General features: G+C 37.8%; 1 protein-coding gene across 3 annotated transcripts in view; it reads left to right on the top strand.

Annotated features, from left to right (window-relative positions):
* Window positions 1-4081, top strand: part of gata3 (GATA binding protein 3) — a 20062-nt gene extending 15981 nt beyond the window's left edge. For all 3 annotated transcript variants that reach the window (XM_036577254.1, XM_036577255.1, XM_036577253.1), the window contains 2 exons: window positions 144-269; window positions 3392-4081. In XM_036577254.1, coding sequence (XP_036433147.1) covers window positions 144-269; window positions 3392-3682 — 417 coding nt within the window. In that variant the 3' untranslated portion in view covers window positions 3683-4081. The remainder of the gene's footprint in view (window positions 1-143; window positions 270-3391) is intronic.
* Window positions 4082-22500: the final 18419 nt, after the last annotated feature.

The following is a 22500-nucleotide window of genomic DNA, read 5'->3' as shown; positions in this document are numbered from 1 at the left end:
TTTCAAGTTAAGGTTTCAATGCAATACTGATGGTTTTACTATTTAGGCACTGAAGCAGACAATGAGATAAGTTAGTTTAGTTGACTCTGCCTGTCCGTCTGTCTGTCTCTCTCTCTCACTCTCTATCTGTTTCTGTCCATCAGTCTGCCGCAAGGCGAGCGGGGACTTCGTGTGCTAACTGTCAAACAACCACCACGACGCTGTGGAGGAGAAACGCGAATGGAGATCCGGTGTGTAACGCCTGCGGTCTCTACTTCAAACTGCACAATGTAAGCTAACACACATATGCACTCCTTTATAGGGAATCTCATTTTTTTCTACCTTTCCTTCTCCATCCATTCCTTCATTCATCTGTCTGTAACTCCCTATTGCTGGGGGTTTGATTTGGGTCACTAATGAAGCTGAATCATAGAGCGTGTGCAGAGCAAAACTAATGCTAGCATTCTTAATCAAGCAAGTATAATACAAAAGACTATTAAAATAAATGTATTATTAGCCCTTCAATGGTATTAAATGCCTATTATTAGTACTATTAGCCTAGTGTCAGTACTATTAGCCTACAATTAGCCTATTATTAGTCACAGTTATAATGATATGATAGCTCGTATTGTTGCACTTGCAGTATTGGGATCAGGAGTTGTTTTTGGATGGCTCTTGAAAAATCTGGAAAATAAAACCACTTCGCTCAGGTTATCAGAGAAAACAACATTTCCGCCTTAGATGTTATTGTTTGAAGTGACCCAGGCTCAATGTATTTGCAGACGGAGTTGGTTTTGGTCACTCCGACACCCCATCTGAAACAGATCCAGAATTTTTGTGGGGTAAAAGAATGCTTTTCCCATTCTGTGCTCTGCCTATCAGAGCACAGCTACAAACCTTATCAGACTGGAGCTGAAACTCTATGAGAGAATGAAACCTTGCACTACTGTGAGTGTGTGTGTGTTGGTCTGGCTTCGTGTTAAAATGTCTCTGAAATGCCTCTGCTTGTGGTCAACCTGTCTCTTTCTGGAGTAGAACAAAGAAGGCAGTGGGAGGACAGTGGTTTAGTGTGTGCAGTAACCACAGCACGTGTGTGTGTGTGTTTGTGTGATGGTCAGTGGAGTTCAGAGGCTCCTGCTGACCTCTGATCAGCTTTAGTTTGTGTAACACTTGTGTGTATGTAGCACTAACGCTCTCCCACCCATAAACACACCCCTCAGGTAAACCACATCATCGTGTGTGTGATAAACAAAATCAGTGACACACAGGGGGAGGGGAGAGAGAGAGAGAGAGAGAGAGAGAGAGAGAGAGAGAGAGAGAGAGAAGAGAGTGAAACAGAAAGAGACAGAATAGAGAAAGAGAGGAAGGGCAAAGGGAGGAGGGAGAGAGAGGAAAGACAGAAAGAGAAGAAGAGAGAGGGAGAAAGAAAAAGAGAGAGGAGAAGGAAGGAAAGAGATAAGGGAAGGAGGGGATGGAGAGAAAGAGAGAAAAAACAAAGCTATGCAAAGAGAAGAAGGGAGAGCAAGAGGGAAGGCAAGAGAAAAAAGGAGAGATAGAAGGATTAGAAAGACAGTAAGGAAAGCGATAGGGAGGGAATGAAAGAGGAACGAGAGAAAGAGAGGAATGGAGGGAAAGGAAGAGAGAAAGAGGGGGAGGGAGTCTTCAGTCCACTAGAAAGACAGAGTAGAGAAAGAGAGATAAACCGGGAGAAAGAGAGCAATGGAAAGCAAGAAGGACAGGGAGAAAAAGATGGAGGGGGAGAGATGGAGAAAGAGAGAGAGAGAGAGAGAGAGAGGTAATGTAGGTGTTTGGCAGTAGACTGAGGTGCTGTGGCCGTGCCGCTGTTGCCCAGCGTCTGGACACAGTCTGGGGTTTCTCTCGTTGGCAAGCCTGTCATCAGCCCTGCCCGGCGTAAGGGAATCAGCAGCTAAATCCAGCCTAGTGCTGATATGACCTGACACACACACACACACAAGAGAAACGCAGGCAGATTTGTGCCATAATGAAGCTCCATTACATATGATCAGTGTGCCCTTCACCCTATGAAATATAAAACGCTCTTAGAGAGGAAGACTGAGGGATCCTTCTGTGCCGTCCAAAACCCCCTGAAACCCAGTAAAAACTAACCAGTTCCAGCTTCCTCTCCTCAAAACAGCCATTAATATTCTCTCACACCTCAGAACCAGAATCCTTTATAATTAGCCAAGAACAAGATGTATAAAGAAATTCTATAGGTGTATGCTTTAAAATAAAGTTCAAGTAAACAAAATACATATAAAATATAAAATATATAAGCGAAAACAACACTGACCCTTAAATTGCAGGTATATTTTTCAGACAACAGTCCTAAGGCTTCTTACTCAGCAGGTACTATGAATTATAGGGTAACTATTATGTAACTACTATGGTATAACTACTACATAATTATGTAACTACTGTAAAACTATATAAGTTCTGTACATACAGACACTTCTTAAGTTTTGATACCTTACAATTCCAGGCTTATTACATCATACATTGGCTTATTATTCAGTAACTACATAGACTACAGTGTAGTCTGAAGTTGATGACACAGGTAGAAGAAATGTATAATACATATTTGGACTCATCAGTGGCTTCTGGCCATTTAAAGGGTTAAGGGGTAACATTTTAGGGCACGAGATCTATAGGAACTCTTTCTTGGAGCACACTTTGAAATAAAGTTCAATAAGAAGATAATCTTAAGACTTGATTTATGTAACAGTACTTACAACTACTATGTGATCTTTAATATTCATACACAGCTTTGAAGTTTAGCAATGTAATATGTCAGGTTACAAGAAGTATTGTGATTTTTGAATGCTTTGAAATTAAGTTCAATTAATTAAAAACACATGTAAAATGCGCAATATAAGTCTAAAAAAAAACACTGACCCCTGCAGGTATTTTAGTCACATATTAAAAATAAAATAATTCTCAATAACTACTTTGAATTATTTAGTAACTACTGTGTAATTACTAGTATGTAACTACTACATAAGTATGTAATACTACAAAACTATGTAAGTTCTCTACGTGCAGACTTTTAATATGTAATGCGTTTATATTTTAGTAGTTAATGCAACTAAACAACAGCCTGTATCACAGAACATAAATGAAAATGCATGAAATTCACCGTAAGAGTAGAAAAGTAGTTTCTAAAAGTAAAAGACAAGTGGTTTTTGAATGAAGACATTATAATGACCCTTGTGGCCTTGGCGGGCCAAAGGTTTTGGTGCTTTCTTGTCACCATATGCATCTTCAGTATTTCTAATGGAACTTCTCAGCTCAGTTCGAGATTTTTATTGTTTGTTGTTCTTTCACTGTTCACTGATAGAATAGCAATTAACTTTTTTTTTTTCTTTTCTTTTCTTTCCCTGTCTGTTTGTTGCAGGTCAACCGACCACTCACCATGAAGAAGGAGGGCATCCAGACCCGGAACAGGAAGATGTCCAGCAAGTCCAAGAAGAGCAAAAAGTCGCAGGACAGCATGGACGACTTCTCCAAGAGCCTGATGGAGAAGAGCAGCTCCTTCAGCCCAGCCGCGCTGTCACGTCACATGACCTCCTTTCCGCCCTTCTCGCACTCCGGCCACATGCTGACCACGCCCACTCCCATGCATCCTTCTTCTAGCTTACCGTTTGCCCCCCACCACCCCTCCAGTATGGTCACCGCTATGGGTTAGGCCGCTCCTGCTACCTCTGGACCACCCTGACCATGACCTTTGACCTCAGCACGGTCAGCCTGAACCCCTTGACCTTTGACCCCAGTGACCCTTGAACCTGCTCTCTCTCTCCTTGAACCCAGCCCACAGTCGACTGCTGGAGATTTTGTCTCAACTGTAAGCCCTGCCCCCTAAAAAACTTTTGTATTCCTCACTCCACATTTTCACCACTGCTTAAAAACAGAGAAAGGGAGGAAGAGAGAGAGAGAGAAACAGAGATAGAGACTTTCGTCATCCTCCTTTCAGCATGATCACGATCAATCCCAGCGTTCGTGTACAGATGCCCCTCCTCTTTCATCATGGACTCATTCGAAGGTGAAAGCATCATCCAAAAAGTTTGCAAACTTTGAAAAAAAAACTCATTTCCTCATTCCTCGTCTATCCATCCATCCATCCATCCATCCACCACCACCACCCCAACACTGCACCTTCTTCTTCTGTTTATTTTGGTTTGAGGCAAGAACTCCCTGACCTGTGAAAGACACAGAGGAGATGGACTCTGCATATATTTGTATAAATTGTATGAAATACAGTACATTTAATGAAGACTTTTTAAATGAATTATGGTGAAAAAAGAGAGAGAGAGAAACTAACCAGGAGGAAAAAGAAAAAAAAAAACAAAAAAACAAAAAACGCCCATGGGCAGCTAACGATGAGAAGGGTACGACTCAAACCTGGAGGACGGAACGAAGAAGAAGAAAAAGAAAGGAGGCCGGGAGCGCTCCGCACGGAGCGAAAGAAGGAGAAAGAGAGAGAGAGATAAAGTCAATGAGCGAGAATAAAAAAGAGGAATAGACGAATGGTGGGGAATTCAGGAAAGTACAGGCTGGCTTGGTTTGCCTGTTAGATACAGTGTGTAATGCATTAATGCTAATGTGGTCAGGTGTGTTCCTCTGACTACCAGCTACTCTTTTTGGATGTGTTATAGGTCTTGGGCAATTGGTTTGTGTTCAAGCTCATGTACACACACACACACACACACACACATATACAGAGTAAACACAAGCACACACACATACACACACACAATTACACATAAACACACACTGAACACCTCTATTCACCTGAAAGACTTTTCTTCCGGCCCAGGTTATATGCATTGTGAAAAAAGTTCCTGTATTTGTTATTTGTATGTATAATTCAGAGTACCAAAAATACGAAAGAAACAAAGATGTAGAATTATTTCTTTATGTAATGCAGACTGAATGGTTGTACAAATTTAATAATCACTAGTGTAAAAAAAAAACAAAAAAACAACAGACTTGCTTTTTGTTGCGTAATTTTTTTCTCTCTTTGAAAATAATAAACTAGTTTAATCTCTGTTGACATCATATGTGGACACCATGAAGTGGTCTTTATTTTGTCTTAATGTGTGTGTGTTTATATGCATATGGGTGTATGTGTGACTGTGTGTGTGTGTGTGTGTGTGTGTGTGTTGTGGCTTCACTAGTATTAAAATGTGTGATATTTGTCACGAGGCCTCCTCGGCCTTTAGGCTACACCTCTAGATTTGCCAAAACTGGCCAGCCGCATGCTAACAGGAAGTACTGAAATAAAGTGAGGCCTACTGGAGGAACAAAACTTAACTCGCTCACTCTTACTCACTCCCAAACATCCACGCTACACACATCTAGCTACATCAGACCCTCACACCAGCGTGGACTGAAGGCTGCCCATTAAAGCGCAGAGGCGTTTCCTGTAAGTTAGCACCAGGATGCTAATAAATAAACCAAGTGATACAATAAAGCCCTCTCCGTAATGCGGATGGAGCTAAAGCACATTCCTTAGTCTTAAAATGTTATTTTCCTACTTACATTTCCTAAACGTGGTGTGCAGTACTGTTCAAACATTTGGAACCACTTAAGTCCTGCTTATACCTAGTATTAACATCCACCTCCGATCACAAGTGAAGAGTGAGACATACAGCCATTTACACCTGGCACTTCCATGCATCGTAAATGCATTACCAGTGCGCACTTAGGATTAGACATACTGCACATTTATTGCACTTGTCAGACAAAAATGACCCATGAGTCCTTATTCGTGCACAATTATTAGCTGTTACAACTGTTTAGATCACATGGATTGTTGACCTAACTCAAAAAATGAAAGAGGAGACAAAAAAGAAGCTACAGAGCTGCTTTCATCTTTCCTGTGATGATGCAGGTGGTCATTCTTCACTTCCTAGGATGCATCTAGATGCTTTAGTGTTCACACTACAAATGTTAGGTGGTTGTATGTATTCCAGGCACGCCTGAAGGTGGTTTGGGGGATCAGATCTCAATGGACCACATTCACCATACTCAGTGCTGTCCACTTGTGATCAGGTCACCAGTGAAATATGTTAATGCCAGGTATGAACGGGACCTTATATTAACAATGTTTAGCATTGTTTTCAAAAATAACTGTAGATTGAAATTATAAACCAGCTGCCAACAGATATTGTAGATGATTTATTTGACAAAAAGCATAAAAAATACACTGTAAATATCTATTTTCTGGCAAATTATTATCCGCAACTTTTTAAATATGAGTACCTATGGGTTAAACTTTATTCTCATTGTTATACAACTTTCCTCTTTTCCTCCTCTCTTATGGAATGATCTATCACACTGTTCCTCAATCTGAACACATTCAAAAGGTCTTAATTTGACTGCTTCCTAAGCCTATTATGTTGTTGAGTGTTAAAAGTATGTTAGCATCATTTTTTACATTAATCAGCAAAAAAAAAAAAGGATTTTTTTGTTGAAAACAGTGACTCAAAACAGTCATTCTGAACTTTTGAATGGTAGTATGTGTGTGTTCTTTGATGTGGTGTAACCTTCCCAAAGAAAGGCTTGCTAGTCGTGCTAATCAGAAGGACTTGGCTTTTTAAACTTTGCTGTAGTAACTTCAGTCTCACAGCCATTCTGATCTGCTTTCACTGGACAGAATATGGGAATGTATATTCTAAATATCCAATAGATGAAGTAATACCAAAGGAATGGCCAGGAATGGCCATTTTAAACACTGTGGCTATAAGGTGGCTAATGCAGCTAATCTAAAGCTAAGTTAAAATGTGTTGTAGACAAAGAGGAAATCTTTTTTCTTTTTTCCTCGGTGACTTTGATCAGTGGATCATCATGAGGTCGTGAGGTCATTCCAGGCTGTTCCATTGCAAGTGGCCATAGTCTTCAGTCCACTAACTTTTATGGGTCGTAACAACATGGCTGCCTGGGGGCCTTGGGTTTGATTATAAAACACTCGCTACATGGGAGAGTGGTTCAATTAACCACACGACAAGCCGAAAGAGAGAAAAAAAGGTTGTTTATTAAATATGCTGCCTTAAACTGGTTTGTTCAGACTTGTCAATTTAAAGGAAGCTAAGTGAAACTCTGCCATGTGCAAAGTGCATGGTGGTGTCACTTGTGAAGTAGCAGTATGGGTGTTGTGTGTATCAGCCGCGTTGCTTTGGGGACGAAGCTGTGGCTTTGGTGTATTTGCATGGCAGCGGCAGGGCTGGGGTGAACTAACTTGTCGAGAATGATTCGATGTAGAGGAGAAAGGGGAACTATTTCCAGACCACAGCATGGCCAACCGCCTTTAAACACATACATACAGGCTCATATTTATTTTTATATAAGGTTAAAATACAGGGTCATACATGTGCCCCGTATGTGTTACCCAGATGTAAGTGTCTATATGTTGTAGTAGTAAGCCCCGTATGCATTATACATATATATATATAAGCCTATACATGTAGTGATAAAATGCCCCACATGTATTACATATGTATAATTATGTATATGTTATAATAATATGCCCTAAATGTATTATACATACGTAAGTACCTATATGCAATGATAATGTGCCTCGTATGTATAATATACACATGGGCAAAAGTTTTGGCGCCCCTGGTCAAATGACTTCTGTTGATTGTCTTAGTGTATATAGGTCAACACATCCTCTACATAGAACACACTTCTGCACACTTGATACACCATTACTGTTTATTTGCTGAATTTAACATATTAGGGGAAAAATACAAAAAAATGTAAAAATTAGCAGAAAAATGGCATGTTTAAGTTCCCTGTAGAGGATGTGTTAACTTATTTTCACTTAGAAAAACAAAAACATTTGACATTTGACCACAGGCGTTCAAACTATTGCACACAACTGTAAGTAGCCTAATGTAATAATAATATGTCACATATGTCATTTAAATATGTAAGGATCTAAATGTAATTTTTCCAAGCCTGAGCCTAAACCCTGTCTTAACTTCAGGAATCAAATTTAAAAAATGAAACATTTTCTTTATAAAGTTCTTTTGTGAAAAAGCACTTTACAAAGAACATTAAATCTAAATACTAAATCAGACATTTCCTGAAAATGTACAAAAACAAGCACACATTTGCTCACTTGCTCACACACACACAGACACACACATGCACAATAATACATACAGAGAGAGAGAGAGAGAGAGAGAGAGAGAAATAGGCCCCAGGCAAGAGCGTCCAAAAGAGATTCATCGAAAAACTGATGCAGAAAATAAAATCCTGACCGGAGGGTGCAGAAACATCGGCAGTGGCGGCAGCAGCAAAGCTAAGCGAGAGAGCAGAAGGGTGTGGAAAAAAACTCCTGGCATTAACACACACAGGTCACACAGAAATATCAACACATGCACAGCACAGCTAAGCCTTCAAGAACAGGACCCTGCACTGTTCACTGTATGGCCACTGTCAGAAACAAACCTCATATCTCCAAAACATAACTTTACAAGAGGAGGAAAATTCTTAACTTTAAATGTCCATCAATGTTGTGTTGAATCATTTCTATTGGTCATCATAAAATGTTCACACTATGCAAAGTGCAAACAGTAAATTTATGTTATGAGCTTTTGACTTGCTTTATTACACACACACAAATGATGAATGGGCAAAACTTAGTATCTATTCTTGCTAATACTGATTTTCTCTAGAGTTTTATACATTCTGAAGAGCTCACAAATGACAACACTTAGAGTACAATTTCTCTTCAAAATTTCACACTTACCTCCATAAATCTTCAGTTTATTTCCTTCTATATCAATTTTGGTAAAGAGTAACATAAGTAACATTTATCATAACAAATCAACTTTGAAACTTCTTCTAAGTTCATAATCAGCACTTAGGTTGCATGCATCTATCCTGGATGTAGGGAAGAACACAAATAACTAAAACTGCCATGCAGTTTTACACGTCACTCTTGTTTACTGCTTTTACTCATGCAAATTCTTGTCAAAGGAACATCAATTGTACTCGATGTTTTCCAAACACTCATTGCTATCAGTCTGTTATGTTTCTGTACACATATGTTCATATGTAACTTTCTAGATGTTTAGAAACTTGTAAAAATGTCCAAATTTATCCTGACAGTCCTTCTAATTAGACAATTCAATGCTATAACAGTCACCCACTGCTCACACAGCTTGTATAATCTCCATAGAAAAAATTGACCAGTAGAGTGGGATGCTCCAGAGGAGCTACACATGAGCCTAAGGTCACCAGGCCCAATGACAAGCTTTGAGTAGAGGACTGCAAAGCCCCCCAGCATTACGCTCACTAATGCTTTTGTGGCTGAATGCAACCAAATCGTCACAGCAATGTTCTATCATCAAGTATAAAGCCTTCCCAAAAGAGCAGACATTGTAACTGCAGCAAATGGGGCAAACTCCCTATTAATACGCTTAATTTCAGAAGAAACATTGGTTAAGCAGGTGTTGACAAGTGTTTGGACATATAGTGTATAGGTAAAAATCGTCTATGTGCAGTAGCACGGGTGTTTACCTGGTTGTCTGTCAGTCCGAGATAACATCACAGGGATTGAAGTAATGGTGACTTATTAGCTTCTCTTGCTTCTCTTTTCTTACCCCTCCCACACACATGTGCATCATATCTTATGCAACTTCTCATCTTTATGCTCCTCCTATTAAAATAAGTGAGGAACATACACAGTACCATACAAAAGTCAGAGACAACCATTCATTCATTCATTCATTCATTCATTCATTCATTCATTCATTTCTTTATTTATTCCTGATAACTAACTCCTCAGCTCCTACCAAGACCTGGTAAACCACCAAAACTGTCACCATCAGATAAACAGCACTTAAAGCTTGCATCTTTGAGAGACAGGAGAAAATCAAGCTGCTATGTAACTTCTGATCTCAGGTGTTTCTGTCCATCCTTCCACAGTGAGAAGACAACTTCACTACACTCTCAGAAATAAAGGTATGAAACTGTGATAGGAACAGTAGCCCTCTTGTCACTGTGGTGGTACCTTCAAAGGTACATCTCAGTACCTTTAGTCAGAGAACATAATGTACCATAATCCACTGAAATTATATTTTCTAAATTGTATTGACTCCACACAACCCGTCTCGTCTCCAGGCTTTTTATTTTGTTGTTCTGTTTTTAAACATAAGGTCATTAAAAGGTACAAATATGTACTTTTCGTCTGGGGCAAACTTATTTAAGGTACACAATTGGACCTTAAAACCATTGTTGTACCTTTGAGGGAACATTTACATTGTTTGTACCTTGAAGAACAAAACATGTACCTGCACAGAACCTTCATTTCTGACAATGTATGAGTCTGAAAGGATGTGTAGCTGTCAAGAAGTCGTCAGTGAGAAAAAGAGATAAAAAAACCTGGCAAAGCTGTTGGTATTCTCAGTCCAGACTACAACATCACTAAATGTGTTTGGGATTAACTGGACTTCTTGACGAAGCAAGAAATGCAACCAACTTCTAACACTGAACTTTGGAGGTGTGGAAAAATATTCCTGCAGATTTCTTTGAAAAACTGAACGTAAGAAAGAATGGAAGCTGTATTATAGGCAAAGTGTGGACGTACTAAATAAAAATATATATATAGTTGTTGAGGCTTCTGTGTGCTTTTCTGTTTTCTACCTTTCCCCAACTCTGACAAATAAACTTGTCTTTACTTGCTGTTTCGACCGGAAATTAAATAAATGAAGGAGGGGTCTCTAACTTTTACACAGTACTGTATATGCAAAGACACTGTGGAATACATACACCAGCATCATATTCCAGCACACATTTACTAACTATCTGAAGGTCATTTTATTTGTATTCAAATATGAAAATATTAAGTTAGAAGTAAGTAAATTCTTACATGCTTTAAAAGGTTATTTGAAGTGTTTTGCTCTTTTCCAGTGCACTTTCCTCTTCAATCAGGGATCATTCATGATTCAGGGATATGCATTTATCAAGACTTCTTTCTGATGTTGATTTAATGAAATACGCTGCATTTAATAGTATATCACTCTCAGACAGAAAGAAAAAAAAAACGTGTCTTTGAAGTTGCAACATTTGTCGCTGTGGCTGCACCATCAAAGATACAAGCGTTGTACCTCGGCAAAGGACCTTTCAGCTAAAAGACATTAGTAACTCGGGGTCAGGCTGCGAGCCCTTGAGGATACATTTATGTCAGTTTACCTTAGAGGATAGAAATGGACCCTTACTGCACCCCTGTTTCTCACAGAGTAATATACTTTATCGCACATAAGTGTCTGTTGAAAAATGTACGACTAGACCATTAAACAAAGGGAAGTTTGTGTGCACCCCTGCAAATGGACTGCAAGTGGAAGTATGAAAGGGAAGTGAGTTCAAACAGTCAAATCAAGTAAGGAAGATTCCTTAATGTGCTAAGTAACTTGAAAGCTTTTACGCGGCAGCCATTAAGAGCTGTTTGGGCTCCTCATTACCTCAAGGAAAGGAGCGTTATTGTTATGGATGGTGAAATTCCATAAAATGTCCAGTGAGTCACTACCCTGACAATGTTTATAAATATGATGTGCAACGCCAAAGTTTGCCAAAATCGAGGCTGGCTGACAGAAAGGACGCGTAAGCCCTATCACATTCATGAGGGACATTTTGGCTCACAACACCAGACGAGTAGTATGAATGCAATCTTATTGATATTGAGAGCAACAGTTGTTTTTCGGTTTCAGTTGTCAGTAAACTTGTATTGTATGTTTTTTTGAGGATGTAGATGCTTTTCTTGCTTGTTTCTCACATTTCTGCAGAAAATATTAGGTTAAGTAACTCGAGGGTGTGTAATGAGCTGAATAATCACTATTGCAACTTGTAGATTTGATTAAATGCCTTGATAGATGTGCAGTTTCACATTGGATGGTATCATCAGCAACCTTGACTTGGCATTGGTATGAGAGATGAGTCTTGTGTGTATTGATATATAATATTTCTTGCATTGCTGAGAATTTGGAATTAATTTGGTGCAGTGTATATTTTCTGTCAAAACTGTGCAGTAAAGCATTGCATTGAAAGTTATGGCCTGTCCCAAAGTCCAAACTTTTAGTTTGTGGTTTTGCTAACATGCATAGTACAAACACAGTCATATGAAAAAGTTTGAATACCCCTGGTCACCCATGATTTTATTGATTTGCAAATTTTAGAGCACTATTTATTTGCTGAGCAATTTGCATATTGTAAAAAATAAAACATAAAACATAACTTTAAAGCTGGGACTTTTTTGTCCAAATTTAGTTTTTATTTTTTCCAATATGTTAAATTCAGTCAATAAACAGTAATTATGTATAAAAATCTGCAGCCCTATGTTCTCTGTAGATGATATGTTAACTTATTTTCACTTAGAAAATCAGTAAAGCAAGTAACTTGACCGAAATGCTCAAACTTTTGCATACAGCTATATTTCTGAAGTGTGCAAGCAATCGTCAACATCATAAAAGTGCTGACATGTATCGCATCCTAGTGGTGCAGGAAGTTGCCGGTGTTCTCTGAGATCTCTTCATGTGTTATAGTATGTAAACAGCATGTTAGAATGTCAACAACACATCGAACTGTGGGATATATACGCCCAATACCGCTTCAGTGTGGTAATCAGGAAAAGGTTCATTTTGCATGTGTTTAATGTGGTCTTGCACTGTTTTTTGCATGTTAGAGAAAGGAGACACACTTTGACACTAAACAGAAAGCACATCAATACATGTCACATTTTAATTGAATCCTGCTGCCTTTGACATAACCATTCAATAAACATGTCATAGCAGTTGTCATATACTGTCAAACGTTGTCATGACAGAGTATGTTCTGTAATATATCAGTGATATGTTGCTATTTCCATCAATAATCATGAAAGATGATAAATGTCAAGACAGCCTTTATCACTGCGTATTTTTGCTGTGTACTCCAGTTTAAACATCATGACACCAAACATTATGACGTATTATGACAATTAACGGTTATGGTAACATGACACTATCATATTACTAGACATAAATGAGATGAGAGATTGTCATGACAGCATATGACATCTTTTATGACATGTTTATGGCATGGTTATGTAGGGTTTAAGTAAAGTACTACTAGTGTGAACACAAGTACACAAATCAAGTGTGAACTTTGGGCCATTAGCTCTGTGAGTCCCTGTTTTCCCTTCAAAAAAAGTTAAAGAAAATGAAAATTGGATAATTTAAGGAAAGAAAAGTCAAGAAAATTTCAATAATATTTATACATACTTCATGGTATGTGGACAAATACAGGTGTATAAAATCACACAGCCTTGAAATCTCCATAGACAAACACTGGCAGTAGAATTGGTCATATCGAGGAGCTCAGTGATGTTAAACGTGGTACTGTCATAGGATGCCACCTTTGCCACTAGTCAGTTTGTGAAAGCCTGATGTGGCTCTCCTACTGGTTGTTGATCCAAATGTAATTGCAGTGTGACAGACTTACACCAAAAAATTTTCAATCAATCTGCTAGACTTATAGCATCATTATTACTTGCAACATGATTGCAAATATCTATGAATAAATATATCAATCCAAAGTTTGCACAAAGTTTGCAAAACAGTATGTATGTTTCTCATTTTGTACATTTTTGCTAATAAAACACATGATGTTCCCTCCTGAAGACTATGAGGGTTTGAAAACCTGTTTTCGTGGGATGCAAGCAAGTATAACAGAATCATGCAATCCGACACCATTAGGTGAACATATGCTACGGGCCAAATGAGCAACACTGGAAGAATATAATATTTTTTTCATTGATAACAGACAGCAATAAGTTTAGAAAAGATGTGTATTTCGGAAAGTGCAATAATTGATAGCTAATGAGTTGAACTCCTGATGATTCTTCTATAGAGTTTTATTTTTTTTTTATTTGAAGGCTTTATCTGTTCATTCAGGTCATTAGAGGTGCAGAACAATTGGAAATTAAATCAACAGAGAATTTTTAGTACATCAAGTTAGAGAAAGAATATGTGACTGTGAGCCAATAGAACTTGTAAGTTTAACGGAGATGTCAGTAAATATTTTGTGCTGGGTTTTGGCAAAGAGGCTTAATTGCAAACTATTTTTAAAACATAAAAAAGTCCTGTTTGCTTTTTGTCCTCTAAGCCTGTAGTCTAAGTAGAAAACAGAGGAGGTTGTGTGTAGCCTCCATTCAGTAGAAACTACACACACAGCAAATATTAACCGTGTCAGTGGTTACTCTGCGGGCCATACCAGGTAAGACATGTGGGTCTCCATCAAACCACCACCATTTAACTATTTTAAGCACATCCATGTTTGCACAGACCCAGCCAACCAACGAAAACCCACTATGGGTCCTTACCTGTAACCTACCCACTTTTCCACATAACCGCATACACGCTCCATAGAACCACAGTCTAGCTATACCCCCATACAAGGTGGTGCTTTATGTTCATTTACCTATCCACGCTCTGCCCACAAATGTGTTCTTTTGTACTTTTTGACTTTTGTTAGGTTGGACAGGCCTCATAGAAAGCTGGCAAAAATCTAATTCAACCTACTGAGAAACTGTTATTGTCGTTGTTAAGAGTCACCATAATATTAACTTTCTAGATTAAAATGTTATGCTACAGAGCTGGACTGCTTGTTGTAGCTACTCAAAACTAGACAGGTTAACTACAAGGCACATTAAATAATATATAGCCTAAAACTATAAACAACATTATTACATTATAGTCTAGTCCAAATTTGCTATGTAACTTTTCAAAGCAAATAATGTTGTTTTTTTCTGTCACTTCTTCTCCCAAACTTCAGAAGATACTTCTAAAAATGCAAAATCGTAATCTACTGAGTCAGCTCAACATAAACCAAAGAACACATCAATTTATATGAATAAATGAAAACATAGTAATAATAATATTCTGATTTGCCTTCAAGAGATGTTGGAATTTTGGAACCAATAATCATCAACAAACAAATAATACGCAGTTTAGCCATCAAGGACAGACCAATTAGACCCACAACCAGCAGTGAGCAGATTTTATTTAAATATTTAAAGAAAGGACGGTTTTATTCTGTTTCAATGTATTGTTGATATTCAATAATGTTACCTCAGATGGAGGCATTGCACTTGGCTGGTCTTGAGAACAGTTTCTAAGTCTACTTACCTGAGACTGAAACATATCTGAAACCATGAATTAATAATAGATTAATTCATAATCATTACCTATAAATAGACAATAGCTCTGAATGACTTCTATGCTTTTCCATACTCTCTCACATGATTCTGTATTGTGTCATGATGTGAGAAACCACTTAGCCAACTAGCATGTCTATGTATTTTTACACAGCTAACTCTTGAATTTGGACTTATTTAGATCATATCAACCTCCAGAAAAAAAAAATATTACAGGCTATTTTATTGTTGTATGATGGAGCAAGTTACTTATTAATACACATAGCCTTATCGATACAAACGCAACTACAGAGTCTAATAGTTTTCCAAGCATACTATTGGGGCCTACATACAGCCTGTTTAAAAGGAGCAAAATGAGCAGTTTTTCCATGTTGTTTTAACTGGTTTATGAACGCTTTGTTGAGGTTGGAACACAACAACGGAAACGTTAAAGCATGAGCTTTGGCCTTAGGACGCATGTGGGGTCAAGACATTTACTCATTTAAAGGCATTTCTGACAGTATAAACATGCCCAACAATTTCCAGAGGGGAAAAAAGAAATGCTGAAGACAAAACATTCGGATGGGGAAAAAAAAACACATGAAATGACTATAATTGATGACAATTACAAGACTTATCATTTCAACTTTCCAAATCATTTATTTGCCTTTAAATAACTTAATGACTTCTGGAACCATCGCAAACCGAGGCAGAAGATTTATTGCCAGGTATTTTAATAAGGCTAAGGTGCATGACGGCACACGTTCAGGGCTTTTAAAACGAAGAGTTCTGTGAAATGTAGGTGGTAATGTATGCATAGCTTTAAAGGGAACCCTACGTGAACCCATTTTACTCAGTGTTGTTCCTACACCCTAAACTGAGCGGTTATCAGCGCTCCATCTCTTTTGGGGGAGCGCATGAGACCCTTTCGCCACTTGAGAAATGCAGTGTTGGCCATTGTCTTCTTAACAATCGTAAATCTTTAGCATAATCTGCTGTCACAACAGTGCAGATAACAGATAATAATCTCTCTTTCTCTTTCTCTGTGGAACCTGCAGGGCTGTGGAGGGTCCATCCTGGCAGAGAATGTGTCTGTACACACATGCACATACATTTGGACTGGTTTTGATATTACCTTGAAAGTCTGCTATGTCAGTTTGGTAGTTTATTGTGTTCCTCATTGTTTGTACAAATACTAATTCAAATTAATTAATTGACCAAGTAACTGATTGATTCGTGGGGTGCAGTGCTGTCTCAGCGAACAGATACTGAACAAGATGATTTATAATGCAAAAAAAAATTGAAAAAAGCAAAAAAGTCCTTGTGTTTTTTCAAATGAGTCACACTTTTAATCCCACACCCATGGTAAAATCACTGTAATGCACAGCTTCATGTGGCTTCAATATACAATGTCAACAACATAAAATGTCATAAAATGCACAAATTTCCAATAGATAATTTAGTTTTTTAAGTTGAATGAATCATACAGTATGCATTCACAATTCTACCACCAAGAAATATAAATTGTTCACAGTTGGCTATTGTTGCCATGCAGCTATTGGCTACTGAAGGAGAACAAGAACTTTCATTCACCCATCATTGTACGCCACAGTCATTACATGAACATTTAAATTTTTATCATGTAACAATGAAAATATAGCACTATCTATTATGCAATGCAGTAACTTTCACCTCATAAGTAGTTTTTGATCACTAAATTACCACAGAAACGACTATGCTAAGGTCCGCTAGTGCCTTATTGCAATTTCCTGTGTTGTAATAGTATTAAGCTAATGGTGCCACACACACACTGGGTTCAACAATACTTAAGACAGATCTACCAGAAACACAGGCATTTGAAGCACATAAGACAGTCAAATAGGATATTCTTTACTTTTTGGATTACAGGTTTACAGTACATACTCAGTACATTCAGATATAGACTGTTTAGACTGTTAGCTACCTTTTAGCTTGTTTAGTCTTTTTGTCCAGCTCTTTAGAAAATAAATTATCACCCCCTCAGTTTAAACAAACTGGGTTTGTACCTTATCAGCACACTCAGTGGTCCATGTGAGTGGCATAATAGTTTGTGCACAGCACAATGGTTTTAGTGACTTGGCACATAAATACAGAAGTTGTGAGATGTTCATTTACAATGGCTTTAAATGTGGCACAACTAATTAAATTTTAGGATTTTAACTATTCATTAACTGTTCATATTGATAATATCAGGATTCACCTCACCTCCCACCACCCCCACCTGTTATCAATGCTCAGCCCACTCAGAGACCCACCGTGACACTGTGTTTCACTCAGAAATATACTAGCATTCAAAAGTTCGGACTCATAATCCAAACATTTTCAATCACTGTTTTCAGTATAATACACAAGACCAATGATGTCTTGCTTTACAGGCAGTGAAGGTCTCTGGAGTTTTGTATATTGAGAGGTAATAGCAACTTCCAAATGAAAATGCAACACTTAAAATCAGTTTTAGACCTTTTACCTGCTTGCTTGTAAAATAATGAGGGAATAACACACACCAGAGCAGCCAACTGTCCAATTGATATTGAGCCCCTACAAATGGGGGCTATGTATGTTGTTGTAATTCCTGCACTGTTCACCCAATTTGGATGCAAATACTGTCAAATTATAACTGAACATCTAAAATAACAATAACCTTGTCATTGTCTAATTATTTATGGACATGACTGTACTGTAGTACAAAAACAGCTAAAAAAAACCTGTATAACACTGAGAATAAAGTTATAATAAAATGAGTATGAGTAAATATTTACAGCATATTATTTACCATTTATCATCATATATTAAATAAAATATTTGGAAATTCCTTTTAGCATGTAGTATTTTATTTTTCAAGTTAAAATCGAATGAAATTTAATTCAAAATCAAATAACATAGTGGCAAATAATTGATATAACAATTGCTGTGGTAATTACTCAAAAAAATCCAATGCAATGCATATTAGCATATTTGTTTGATATTAGCATATTTGTTTGATCAGATGCTTAGATTATTATGAGCATTTATCAATGAAGTGACAATTCTTATTAAGTCTTACTGTAATGTGTTACACTCCTTTGTTACAGGAGAAAGTAATTACATTATGGTAATGCATTACTTTGTACCACGCTACCCACAGCAGTGAACATCACAAGTGATTCCAAACTTTTGAACGTTAGTGTACGTGACTGTATGGAAGGAAAATGCTCAATGATTTCCTCTTTGCATTGGCTTTAGTGCACATTAAGGTTAAGAACATTTTTCCTCCTTTTGTAAAGTTACCAGTTTGGAGATGATGAGGTTTAGTTAAACAACTGTGCTTTTTAAAGTTCATCAGTTCACCTGGTGAAGCACAGAGATGAGCCCACTACAGTAATCACACACATCACAAAGTTCAGCAGTTCATTACATACAAGGCACAGAGAGAAGGGGGCGTTCAGGTAAATGACAGAAGTGACAGATGGAGTGAATGATGAGAGAGAGAGAGAGAAAGAGAGAGAGAGGGATGGGGAGGGTGTTTCAGGCTTTTAGTCAGACAGAAAACACTGTCTTGTGGAGGGATGGACGATGATTAATAAGGCAAACTGAGGAAGGTGTGTGAGCAAGATAGGGAGAGAAAGAGAAAGAGGGAGAGAGTAAAGTTAGGCAAAGAAATATAGGAAATGTAGAAAAGGAGAGAGAGAGGTAGAAAGCAAGAAAGATAGTGATGCAAAGGGAAGAGGGGAAAAAGAAAGAAAGAAAGAAAGAAAGAAAGAAAGAAAGAAAGAAAGAAAGAAAGAAAGAGAAAGACAGAGGGAGACAGAAAAAGGAAAAAAGAAAGATGGTGAGAAACAAATGATAGAGAAGGGGAAAGAAAGAGACAGGGAGAGATAGGGAGAGAAATATAGGGAATTAAGAAAGAAAGGAAGAGGGAAATAGAGAAGAGAGAAAGAGATGGACAGCAAGAAGGAGAAAGAGAATGATGAAAAAGGGACACAGTGTGGAGAAAAGAAATTGATAAAAAAGAGATGGAGAATGGAGAGAGAGTATGCTATATAAATAAATGAGGAAAAGAAAGAGAGGAAGAAAGCTAGAGCGACAGAGAGAGAGTGGAAGCTATGGAGAGACATGTAGGGAATGAAGAAATAAAGGGTGTATGGAAGAAAGAAGGGAAAGAGAAAAAGGTAGAAAGTAAGAAAGAAAGAGAAAAGAGAAAATGGGGAGAGGGAGAAACAAAAAAGAAGGGAAAGGGAGAGGAAGGAAGTAATAAACAGACAGAAACAGAAAATGACAGAAGGAAGATAAAAAAGAAAGAAAGAAAGAAAGAAAGAAAGAAAGAAGCGAAAAAGAAGCAAAGAAAAAGAGAGATAGAAAGTTAAAAAGAGATGGAATAGGAGAGAGAGAAAGAGAGAGAAGTTGTACTGTATAGTTTTCCACCCTCAGGCACAACTGCCTGCTTCCTACAGCAACCATCCGATTTGCGTAGCCTATGAAATAATGATGTACTGTCTGTCTGTCTGTCTGTCTGTCTGTCTGTCTGTTCTCATCTCATCTCATCTCATCTCATCTCTCATCTCTACAGTTCTTCTGTCTTCCTTACTTCTCTTCTCTTCTCTTCTTTTCTCTTCTCTTCTCTTCTTCTTTACTCCTCTCTGTTCTTCTTTACGCATCTTCTCTCCTCCTTGTCCCTTCTCTTCTTGTAATCTTTCCTCTCTCTTTTGTCTCACCTGAATGGTGCTTATGAATTGCTTAGACAGGTGTTGATGTTGGTTACTCCTCTCTGGCTTTAGCGTTTGGCTTCTTGATCACACACACACACAGACACTCACACACACACACACACACACACACACACACACACACAAGCTCTGTCACCTGCTGACAGAATCTTGGCACGAGTGTGTCTTTAGTGTGTGTGTGTTGGAAGAGAAGAGTTTGGCAGGCTTGCTTGTCTCTTCATCAGCACAAAACCATGCCTTAGTACCTATTACAACATATTAAATCTGAACGCTCACCGGGCCTGCTCGTGATTTGTGTTAGCACTTGACTAGCTGGAAGGGAATGTGTGTTTACCACACATGGACTCAGTGGGATTGCTTCATAGAGGTGAATGGCACAGCCAGTGCTTAAGAAAAGCACTTAATGCCTGAGGATGTTATGGATTGTAGGAGGGAAACTGTGCTTTAGTCTTTAATCAACACTTATTCAGGTCTGGATAATCAGTGGAGTTGCAGAGAAATGCTTCGAAAAGTGTATGTGTGTGTGTGTGTGTGTGTGTGTGTGTGTGTGTGTGTGTGTGTGTGTGTGTGCATGTTTGAAGCTCCACATTACTGTCCAGCTCTGGCTGTTTATCTCCAAGCTCTGATGATATCACTTTTTGTTGTCTCTCCTTGAGCCAGTCAGCTAAGCTGTAATTGGTAACCTGAATTGTTGTAGCCAATCAGAATCTGAGTTTTGTCTACAATTCTAAGAAGTGTAAATCTGAATCTGGAATTTCAGAAATGGCACCCTCAGGACTTTTCTAACACACTGACACAAAAACAAGAGGCTGGAATCATGTTTCCACAGACGATTTTGAGATTCTCTAGTTATGAATGTAAGAACCAGCAGTCAGTAAATCAACAGTGCAAATTGTTTGATTAGTTTCAGTCATAACAGAACCTTGTTTTTCTGAGGTGATGCACAGTTAATTATTACCAGGATTTCACAATATTCAACGGTATTTTTTATATTTGAAATACTATACTCATCATTTTATTGTTAAATCCATTCATCTTAAAATAGTTTCTCTAATAGCACAGGAAATTACTGCTACAGTTGACATTAAGCTGTACTGAGCCGTATTATGGGATAAGGCAGCAACCGAGAGTTAAAATGTGTACACATTTTAATAAACATATTTTTAAAGTATTTTAATTTGGATGATTCAGGTTTTGGTGTTTTAAAGTTTTTCTTTTTTAAATGCTGAAACACTGAGGTGTGGACAAAAATGTTATTGTAAAGTGATGTGAATCGAGGATAAGATTTTACAATTAATATATGATACAGAATACAGAACAAAGAAAAAACAAACCAGCCTGTCACAGGACAGAAGTATTTAGATTAACCAATGATAACCAGTGACTATTGCTAGATGACAACTTTTAGCAACTTACCATGATGACATGTTAGTATGAGTATGAAAAGAGCTCAGTGAGGAAAGTGAAACAATGTCTATGATGAAATTTCTAGGTTGAGTCTGCACAGGCACCGGTATCATCAGGAGGTATTTGCATTTTAAAAGTACATGGTGAATAAATATATTCATTGATATTGTTTTTTTAAATAACTTATTTATCGGTCTGGTCAGTAAATTATCATACTGAATTGCATTACTTTTACAGTTGTTATGTGAAAATACAGGAAATTTCTGTATTTTATTTTCAACTCCTTACTGTTAGTGTACAGCAGAATAGAGCTACTATCACAGTTCTATTTTACTTTTTTTTTTTTACTATTTATTTACTGGTAATATGGTGCAGTAAAATACCATATGGAACTAGTAGCCTGTCATTTACTGTAATTTTACAGGACTTTTTTTACTAGTGTAACTGTATAGGAGAAGAAAAAGGTGTTCTAATTTTGGAACATTTCTGTTGTTCCTTTCATCATGAAATGGTTGCACAATATAAAAACCTCTCTTATATGAACTTCTTGACTCAATGAATTTTCTCTAGTGCAATAGTCTCACACACTCTGTATATTGTCAAAAACTCTGATATATTTTGTTGCTTAAAACTACAAAGAACTGGCTACTTTGACAGCCATTTGACTGACATGTAAAATAACTCACAATGTACCACTGTTTTAGTATGACATTTTGGAGCCGGCAACAAAATACATCCACAGGAAATCAAAGTGATCTCTGTCAGAAAACACACAAAGATGTCTCACTTAGTGGCTACAAAATTCTTGAATATCTTAAATATATTCTTAAAATGTGATGCCATGAAGATCACAAACATTTTTTAATCATTCATTCATTCATCTTCTCAAACCGCTTGATTCAGCTAGGGTTGAGTAGCAATAGGGAAAGCAGAGAATTCCAAATGACCCTGTCCCCCTAACTTCCTCCGAACTCATTCTGGGGCATCCCAGGACGACTTGGAGATATAATCCCTCCAGTGGATCCTAGGATGACATCGGGGTCTCGTCCCAGTAGGCCATGCCTTGTAAACCTCTAATGGGAGGTGGCCGGGGGGCATCCTAATCAGATGCCTGAACCACCTCAACTAGCTCCTCTCAATATGGATGAGCTCTACTCTGAGCTCCTCCTGGATGAC

This window comes from Colossoma macropomum, unplaced genomic scaffold (genome assembly GCF_904425465.1).
Source record: "Colossoma macropomum unplaced genomic scaffold, Colossoma_macropomum, whole genome shotgun sequence".
NCBI classification, from domain to species: domain Eukaryota; kingdom Metazoa; phylum Chordata; class Actinopteri; order Characiformes; family Serrasalmidae; genus Colossoma; species Colossoma macropomum.
This window is presented reverse-complemented; position numbering and strand designations above follow the sequence as displayed.